At 39.3% G+C, this 10,112-nt stretch overlaps 1 protein-coding gene across 2 annotated transcripts in view; it reads right to left on the reverse strand.

Moving 5' to 3' along the window:
- LOC138174063 (alpha-1-antichymotrypsin-like) overlaps nucleotides 1-9,825 on the reverse strand; it is a 19,452-nt gene extending 9,627 nt beyond the window's left edge. The window contains exons 1-4 of one of the 2 annotated variants that reach the window (XM_069104206.1): nucleotides 9,581-9,825; nucleotides 6,746-6,874; nucleotides 6,221-6,350; nucleotides 2,073-2,346 (exon numbers count right to left, since the gene is read on the reverse strand). In XM_069104206.1, coding sequence (XP_068960307.1) covers nucleotides 2,073-2,346; nucleotides 6,221-6,350; nucleotides 6,746-6,772 — 431 coding nt within the window. In that variant the 5' untranslated portion in view covers nucleotides 6,773-6,874; nucleotides 9,581-9,825. Of the gene's footprint in view, nucleotides 1-2,072; nucleotides 2,347-6,220; nucleotides 6,875-9,580 lie in introns of those variants that run through there. The other variant, XM_069104205.1, reaches the window with a different exon arrangement.
- Nucleotides 9,826-10,112: the final 287 nt, after the last annotated feature.

Consider the following 10,112-nt stretch of genomic DNA (forward strand, 5'->3'; position numbering starts at 1 on the left):
CTTCCTTCCTTCCTTCCTTCCTTCCTTCCTTCCTTCCTTCCTTCCTTTCTTTCTTTCCTTTCTTACTCCCTTCCACCCTCTCTCCCCTCTTTCTGTCCACATAGGGACTCATAGCTTTACATTTGGGTGTTCTACCCAAAAGAACATAAATTTTGATTGCTGAAGCCTTGAAAGGTATATTGGGGTTTGGTGGCTAAATTTTTTTCCTCCTCCATACTTATTTATTCTGACATTTAAAAAAAATGGGACAATTATCTCTTTTGTCCCATGTAGTTTCATTTATGTTTTCTTGAAATAGACCTCTGGAAAGCTAGGCTTTGATAAAGCCATTGGGATTCAAATGAAACTACTTGACCATAACTTAAACCCAAATCATTTTGGCTCTCACTGATTGGCCAATCCTAGGTCCCAGCCCAACCCTCACTTGGTCTTCTTTTGGGTTTTGGTGGTTCAGAATATGTGTGAATAGTTATTTTTTCTGTTTTGGTCAGAAACTTTGAGGCTCTTCCCCTCCCAGTTTGATTTTTGGAGGGGACAAACTAAGGCCACCTTTTGCCTCATTGATTTTGTACCTTAAATCACTTAATGAGTGTTGACTCAGACAAACTAAGACATGGGAAAGACCTTAGCTCAAAAAGGCCAAAGTCTCTCATTGCAGCTGAGGTCATCTCCAGTCCTCCTGTGTCTTACCACTGGACTCAGAGGACTTGGGAGGGAGAGTGAGGCTGAGGCATAGGGTAACTTAAATCCAATTCACTTGCAAATCAAGACATCACACTCCTGACTTCATTGGTCCTCTTTGAGAACAAAAGACAAGTAAAAATCTGTGTTTTTAATCTAAAGATTATATTTGTATCTCCTAACCCCCTGCTCCCCAAATGCCACACATAGTAGGTGCTTAACAGGCCTTTTGTGAATTGAAAAATTTAGAATGTCTGAGGTGAAAGAAACTTTAGAGACCCATCTATCTAGTCAAGCCCACTAGTTTTTGTTAAATAAGTCCAGAAAGAAGTGACAGTGAAGTCATCCCAGCAGTAGCTGATCTAGAATTAGAACAAAGATCTTATGAGCATTCTCTGCTCTGCTCCTGCCAACTGAATTGCACTGAAAGAATTAATTAAATTGAATCACATAAAACTGATTTATTTTTTAATTTGTTGTGGTAATAGATGTACAACTGAGTTATTGATGAGTTCATTTCCTCACTCTGGGTCTTGGGAATATGTTTTGATTTTGAAGAGCTACCAAAAACATAAATAGTCCAAGGATGGGAGGCAAGAATTGATCTCATTCTCCAGAAAAGGCCACAGTTTAACTTCATGGCAAAGGGGAAAGAGCCCTAGATTGACAAGAGGCTTGGGATGCAGTCCAGATTCTGACACAGAATTGCTGAGTGACCTTGGACAATTATTTAATCCCCCAGTTTTCTTATCTATAAATGAGAGAAATACTATCTACTTCTCCAGGTTGTCAGGAGGAAGAACTTTGCAAACATTAACATTTTATAGATTTGTGAGGTTATTTATTTATCAGATCTATTACCCATCTCCTAATGACACGACTTAGGTTTCTTTTTAATGCAGTTTTTTTTTACATTTATGTAATTTACTTCTCCTGTATGCCAGAAAGTCTCCTGAATTTGTAATCGATTTGTGTCTCTAATAGTTGTAACCTTGGTCAAGTAATTTTGGTTTTTTGAGCCTCAGTTTCTGCATCTTTAAAATGAATATATTTATTGACCTCTAAGGTCCTTTCCAGCTCAAAAGTCTATATTGTCATTTTACTTATAAAAAAAAGAATTGGAAAGGCACATGTCAGTTTTCAGACAATGCCTTAACTGGGGACAATCAGTCCCAGGGTATATAAGAGGTGCAAAAACAAACAGAAAAACACCTAGATTTATTACTTCTTAAGATTTTACTGAGGGCTGTTATGGTATTCACAGTAAAGGGGATGTTAGAAATAATGGAGTTGTTAGGGATGGGAAGGACATTAGAACACAGATTAAAATACAGAATGAGTGAGAGTAAAACTGGGTTATACCCTGGAGATTATAAAAAATCAATAATTACCTCATTTGGAGTGAGTTTTTCCACTTTTTCAGTACTTCTGGGCTGAGAGCATCTTCAACATTCTTCATTTTATTTTCATCAGGAAGAATAAAAAGTGCCGTAGCATTACCTATGTACTTCAGCTCTACAACTGTGCAGAAAAGCTCTTCGTCTTGGAAAACTCCGGTGTAAAATTCATCTTTATGCATCATGGGAATTTCAACAGTTTCGTCTTCACTCACAAAAAACTTATCCTTTGCAGTGTAAAATGAATTAAATGGTGTTTGCCACTTAGCTTGAGAGAGGGAAGAAAAAATACAGGGAAACGTTATACACAAGGGCCATTTTATAGTACTATTTGCAGACAAGGCAAGGTAACCTGGATATCTCTAAACCAGGGGCTCTTGACCTGTTTTTTTGTGCCACTGATCCCTTTGGCAAAAACCCAGTGAAGCCTGAATACTATTTTAATATCTACTTTACAATTTCAGAAAATGATAAAATTCAACTGGAAATTAATTTAAAAATGTACTTTTTTTTCATCCAATTTTATGGAACCCCTGAAATCTCTGCAAGGACTCTGGACTGCAGGCTAAGAATCTTTGCTCTAAATTGCAGATTCACAAAAACTTTTTTAACCTAAGATCCTAAAAAAAATCATTGAAATCACTCCTCCCTTTTCCTCACTGCATCATTTTTCCTACTCCACAGTTCTTGTTGGCATGAGACAGAGGAAATTTAGACAAGAAATAAGAAAAAAGGCAACCCCCCCCAAAACATCCTGGACCAAAGGATCATGGGATCATAGATTTAGGAACAGAAGGAGACCTAGAGCGATTTTTGGCACAGCCCCATCTTTTTACTGATGAAGAAGATGAGTCTCACAGTGGTTAAATGACTTGTACAAGCTCAACAAGGCATTCAAGTGCAGAGCCAGGGTTTAAACCTCAATTCTGTGTCCAAAAATCCAGTATTCTTTCCCTTTAGCCATGCTGCCCTTCTGGAGAATATGGAAACACTGAAACAAATGGTCATAAATTTGGAGCAAGAAGGCATCTAGTCCATCTGCTTCATTTTAGAAAACCTGGTTCATTTTTTCCGAGATCACATCAATTACAAGTCAGTCAGCTGAATGAAATTAAGTAACAGAATGTGCAGAGAAAAGAATGGGGATGTGACTATAGGTAGAATATGAGAATCAGAACTGGAATGGAACCTAGAAAGATAAGTGGCTCTAAGATAAGGAGAATAAGTGAACAAGCATTTGCTACATGCGAGGCACTTTACAAATATTCTGTCATTTAATTCTTACAAAAACTCTGTGATGTAGGTGCTAATGTTATTCCCATTTTATAATTGAGGAAATTGAGGTAGAAAGAAGTTAAGCAACTGGAGACCAAAACTAGAGTCAATGGATGGAAATTATAAAACTTGATTTTCGTGAAGTAACGACAACAGGATCTTTCTGATGATCAGACCTACCATAGTGTAATGAGCTACTTTGGTAGGTAGTAGGCTCACTATCATAGTTAGACACTTGATTACTTGTTCTGACTGTTGTGCAGAGAACGTTCATGAACTTCATGAACTCTAAGAGATCTAAGTCTCCTTCCAATTTTTCAATTCTCCAATTTGCCTGTGCTTCCAAGTTCAGTGGTAACCTCTGTATACCAGCACCCCCATCCTTGTCCAGGATGGTTTTGGAGAACAGTGAGGTTAAATGGAAGATCATTAATAAGACCTGGCTATGAGTCCATAAACCACCACTTCACAATCATGTGACTGAGCAAAGCATTTCTCCTTAATGGGTAATGCAGGAATGACAATCCCCATCCTGCCTCTTTAAGACAGACATTTGTTAGCATCAGTAGAACTAATAGATCCACATTACTCTATGAACGTTAGCTATGTTACTCCCGCTGTCCTTGAAAATCCCTTTGCTACCAGCAACACTGTCCTTGACATCACTTTATAGACAAAACAAGGTTTAGCCATAACTGGAGTCTTTGGCAATTCTGTGGACACAGTGTTTGCTGGATCTCTGAGATTGACTAAATTGTTATCTCTAATCTATAGTAAAGACTAAAGAGCTGGAGATCCCTAATGGGCTGATCTGAAGCAGCCTGACAGGATTGGTGCAGCCTGACAGGATTGGTTGGCTTTGTGGCTGGGACAATCCTGCCAAAGCAACCTCCCTCCTGTCAGAACAATTGCTGGCCATGTAGCTGGCAAGAACCCTATGCAAAGAAGGAGACCTCCAAGGAAAATCCTATTCTAGGAAAGCAGAATGACCTTAGTGGACTGATTTTGAAATCCAATTGATAAAGTAAACAATCATGGCTTTAGAACATTGACAGCAAAGCAGGCATCCTTTGTCTCTTCAGGAAGCTGGTGGTGTTGTAGACTGACATGAGGCACATTCTGCTACTCATGGCCAATGAACTCGTTTACTTGATTTGCTTAACTTGTTTTTACAAAGGAGATTGATTATATTGATGGCAAGAAAGGCATTGGGGGAGTGTGGCTAGGTGGTACAGTGAATAGAGCACCAGCCCAGGAGTCAGGAAGACCTTAGTTCAAATCCACACTCAGACACTTAACACTTAATAGCCGTATGACCTTGAACAAGTCACTTAACCCCAATTCCCCTGCTTTCTATTATAAAGTCTATTGCAATGTGGAATCTATTATCACTAATAACTCAAGGATCATTTAAGCTCTTACTGCCAAGTGCCCTGTCAAGTACTGGAGATAAAAGGGGAGATAAGTACAGTCCTTGTCTTCAAAGACTTCACATTCTGATATGGTGAATAACATGAAAATAACTATCTACAAGTTGTTCATTCATTATCCTTTACACTTGAAGAGAACTGCAGTCCATCAAGGAAGAGGAAACTAAGAAAGACTAAGTCCTTGTATGTTTGAATCAAGAACCTGAACTAACACCCAACTTGATGCCTTACAAACATCCTCTTCTTCCATTCTCATGACCCCTTCTGTATTACACCTAGGATCAAATATTTGTCCTACATTTAGCAAGTAAAGATTCCCATGACCTGGTCCTTCCTTCCTTTCTAGTTTTCTTACAATTTACTCCCTTTTCTGTACCCTACAGTCCATCTCTACTGGCCTTCTTGCTGTTTCTTGTTTAACGTTTTATTGCCCATTTCCATCCATGTCTTTGCACTGGGTGATCCTCGTACCTGGAATATTCTCATTCCTCACCTCGTTCTTTTAGTTTCCCTGGCTTCCTCCAAGACCCACCTCACATACTGCCGTCTGCAAGAAGCCTTTCTCAGTTCTTCCAGCTATTAATGACTTTCTCAGCCCACCTTTAATTTAGTCTGTATATGTCTTTTATTTATATAGATTTTTGTTTTTTGCATGTGTGTGTGTGTGTGTGTGTGTGTGTGTGTGTTTGTCATGCTATTTCCTCTATTCCAAGCTAAGTTTCTTGAGGACAAGAATTGTTTTGGACTTCCTTTGTAACTCCAGTGCTTAACAGAATGCCTGGCACACAATATGTGTTTAATGAACTCTTGTTGATCAACTGACCTATATATATCCTGGAACAGTAAGAACTGGAAGAAGGTTTGATTCTCAGGTCTGGCACTTAATTCATGTGTTACCTTAAACAAGTCCCTTTACCTTACTGAGTCTATGTAGATGGTCTGTCTATAAGGACTGTCCCAGCTTTAATATTCTATGATCCCAAGGTTACAGTAACAACAAAAAACAAAATGAAAATCTGCAAAAATGACTCTATGTCAATTGTCAAGACATAAAGCAGAAGTGGAGGGAACACGACATCCTCTTTACTTTTTTTTTTTTCCAAATTGATCCTAAACCTGAGAGCTTTATGCAGTTCAACTTCCTTAATTTACAACAACAACAACAAAACCAGACTCGATGGGGAAAGTGACTAGTCAAGAGCCACTGAGAGATTCAAACCCAGGTCCTGTAACTCTAAATCCAGGAGTTTTGATCATGAGGACCCTAGGCCAAGAGGGAAGACGGTGCAAGCAAGAAACTGGTAGGAGACTCCAATGGAACAAACCCAGGGGCTTGCCTGTAAGAAAAGATATGAGGTCATGGGCCCAACAGTCTTAGAAAAAAAATTTTCCCCTAGAGAATAGAATAAACCACCCAAATAAACTCATAATTCTTACCTTTAAAGAATATGTAATTCACAAGAATCATTAGTGTGTCTTCATCAAGCCTGTCAAACATATCCACGATTTTCCCTTGGGTTTGCTTCTTGACATAATCATTGATCTGCTGTGTTGCCAAATCAGAGTTCTGGAAGTTAACAGGGAAAACTTCTGTTGAATATAGAGACTTGCTGTCTTCCTGGAACTTGTCCAGCAATTCCAAACTTTGGTCAATAAACAAGGCGTTGCCCGTGCTTAGTTGGACTGTGTTGTTGGAGAGATTGAGGGAGCTTATGAGTTGCTGAAAGCCTCTGTGGATTTCAGCCTCTGGGGTCTCTGTCAAGCTGAATCTCAGACCCTCTAGGATCTGAGTCTGGGTGCTTCCTCTGGCCCCCAGAGAGAGGAGAGCAGAGGCAATTGATATACTCAGGGGAGAGAAAAGGATATTCTCCTTGCTGTGTTCTAAAATAAGCTTCTTGTATAGAAGTAATGTAAACTCAACATTGTCAGTGTATAGTGATGGAAATTCTGAATTCATCCTACCAGGTTGCCCCTCCAGGATCTGGTCATAAATCGGAGCTTTCTCTGGGTTGGGAGAACACAGCTCAGTGACAGAATACAGCCGCAAGCAGCCCCAGAAAATAGGCAGGATACAATCTTCCAACCTGTAATCTGTGGAAAAGAAGCATCACTGAAGTTACTGCTGGCAAAGTGCTAAGAAGGACTGGACTTAGGCAGCTTTGTGGTGCATTGATAGAGGAGGGGTTGAGGAACCTGTGACCTTGAAGCCACATGTGCCTCTTCAGTTCCTCAAGTTTGGATTCAGTCAAAGGGGCGCACTTGAAGACCTAGAGGGCCAAATATGACCTCAAGGTCTGAGGCTCCCCACCTCTGAGATAGAGTGTTGAGTATGGATGCAGGAAGACTCATCTTCCTGGGTTCAAATCTGGCCTCAGACACTTAGTAGCTGTATGACTCTGGCCAATTACTTAACGGTTTGCCTCATTTTCCTCATCTGTAAAATGAGCTGGAGAAGGGGCTGTTGCCATCACCAGTCCTTGATTTACTCTCAAGGTCAGAGATAACTGTAGAAAAAAACTGTGAAGTTGTCTTTGGTGCTTCCCCATTAACTCCTTTTCCTCCTTTCTTGTTCCCCTTTCAATCCTCTCATTTCCCCATAAACCTGAATCTCCCTCCCCTAGTATCTCATTGCTACTAATACCTATTAAGATATTCATTGATAACTGAAGCTTGGCTTAGTGCATGACCTTTTCCCACTGGGATATTTGCATTTAAATCAGGATTAGTCAAAGACCAAAAGCCTTCCCAGACTCAAAGGAATTGATTGATCATTCTTAGGACAATGGGCTTAGGACAATGATGGGATGTATTTCAAATCATGATCTATTCCTAAAAACACATAGAACCAGAAGGGATCTCAGAACTAAGCCATCTCATCTTCTTATGTTATAGATAAGGAGGAAACTGGTGCTCAGGAAAGTTATGACTTTCTGGAGATCACTCAGATGCTTCATTATAGAACCAGTGCTAGAAGCATCTTTAATGTAATTTAATTTTTAATTCTACCTTAATGCTGAAAGGGCCTTTGTTGTTATGGTTCAGTCATGTCAGACTCTTTGTGACCCCATGGACCACACTGTCTATGGAATTTTCTTGGCAACGATGTTGGAGTAATTTGCATTTTCTTCTCCAATGGATTAAAGCAACAGAAGCTAAGTGACTTGACTGAGGTCACACAGCTAGTAAGTGTCTGATACTGAATCTGAGCTCAGGTCTTTCTCCTGGCCCACTGCTGTATCTACTGAGCCATCCAGCTTCCTGAAAGGGATAAAGAGACCTCAGATATGATCTAATCTATGCCTTTCACTTCACAGTTGAGGAAACTAAGGCATAGAGAGAGGAAAGGACTAACCTAAGGTCACACAGTGAGCCAGTAAAAAAGCAAGGATTAAAACCTAGGTCTCTGATTCCTTATTTCTTATATATTCCCCTCCTCCTGGGCACCAGATTCATTTGTTTCTGAGAAATTGATCATTTCCCATGAGAACAAACAAGTTCTAGTTTCATGGCAATGCAACTCATTGCATTATACTCAATCAAACAATGTATCAGCAGGCATGGACTGAGCAGAAGGATGTGCTGGCAAGTGCTTTAACAAGCAGCTCTCCCAGGAAACAAAACTTGTGCTCACCACATACTTTTAAGTTCAATCTGCATCACTACCATTTTTTCTATCACCTTCTTTACTTTAAACGATCGAAGAAAAAATAAACCAAGACCTAATTTGTAACTTGTGCAATAAATGCTCGTACTAAAATTTAACAATTGGTTCTCCCAAATTCATAGCACACCTGCATTAAGTGCTTACTGTATGTCAGGCACTGGGCTGATTTCTAGGGATAAAAAAGCAAAAATACAATACTTTTGTTAATCGAATATCAGCAGCATATTCTATCCTTACACCATCTTTAATGTAAGGTGCCTGCTGTAAGGAAGGAAGAGAATCCTGGTCTTCACCTCCAGGCTAATGTCAGTGAAAATTGTAAATGAGCATGTACAGTTTAAAATTCATTGTTCCATTTACATCACAAAGATGATTCCATTCCTCACTCACTCAAAAACAAAGTCATCAGTAGGGTGCCTGTGTCACTTAAAAAACAAAGGTCATATTCAAAATCATTTTGCCATCCTGTGCTTACAAAAGCAGGTTACTTTGGTATAGGCTAGTCCTCTGGAAATCATAGACACCAAAGGACTCAGAACTGGAAGGAATTTTGGAATATAGAATGGTAGAAAACAAAATATAGAATGTTAGAAACTGAAGGCACCTTAAACCGAAGAATGTCAGAATTAGATCAGACTTGGAGTATAGAATGTCAGAACCAAAATCACTAGGGTTGGGCAGGCCCTTAGATCATTACACTTGTTCTTATTTTCATATCACCATGTAGTTTATCAAGCATTTTCCTCAGAACAGCCCCAGCAAGGCAGGCAAAACAACTATTAGTACAGACATTTTATGGATTAGAAAACTGAGGTACAGAGTCACATGTATAGAAAAGTACCCCACTTTTCTGCCATCACCGCTTCCCATTAGTTACTGGTAGAGCTAAAATGAGAAGAGAGGTTTCTTGTTGAATGAACTCCAGGGATGTCCTAGAAAGGCAATGAAAGGACCTTGAATTTATATCATGATGCTATTACTTTAATCGGTTTAAATTTAGGTAAGTTGCTTTCTGACTCTTGGCCTCAGTTTCTCCATCTGTAAAAAGCATCACTTGCACCAAAGTACCTTTCAGCTTTGATATTCTCTGATTCTATTAACCCAAATATCAAAAAGCAAAGAGATTTACTTACCTGAGCTGAGAGCTTTTGAAGAGAAAAATCTTCCTTACCACTCACTCCCAAAGCAAACTGAGCTGCTCACTTTGCTCACTGCAGATCTTCACTCTTATTTGCCACCAGAAAGAGCTCCTCCCCCAGTTCATTAAGCAGAAAATGGGAAAACACAGGGACCTGTTTGTGCTGACATTGGCCAAGGGATGATTTCCAGTAACTTCATCTTCCCAATTATCTGCCTCTTCCCCACATAGACATGAAGGACACTTAATTAGTATTTAATCTGTGTGTTACATAATGCATTAAACTGTGTGTTTCATGATGCATTTTCCATTTTCCATAAATCTCAGTGAGAGGGAAAGATTTCGTCAGAGAGCTATGGGAGCACAGGGAGAACAAATTCTATTAGTTACGTAATCCTTATAGGCAATCAGGAAAAGAAGTTTTATATATTTTTGTTATCTTGGCCAGATTGTTGATAAATTAGGGACTATTTGCAGCTCAACTGGGAAAATTATATAAAGTATGTTTCTATTAACTGTTTGATTCC

Source organism: Petaurus breviceps, unplaced genomic scaffold, assembly GCF_028583685.1.
Source record: "Petaurus breviceps papuanus isolate PSGF00001 unplaced genomic scaffold, PetGlider_PUasm1.0 685, whole genome shotgun sequence".
Lineage (NCBI taxonomy): Eukaryota > Metazoa > Chordata > Mammalia > Diprotodontia > Petauridae > Petaurus > Petaurus breviceps.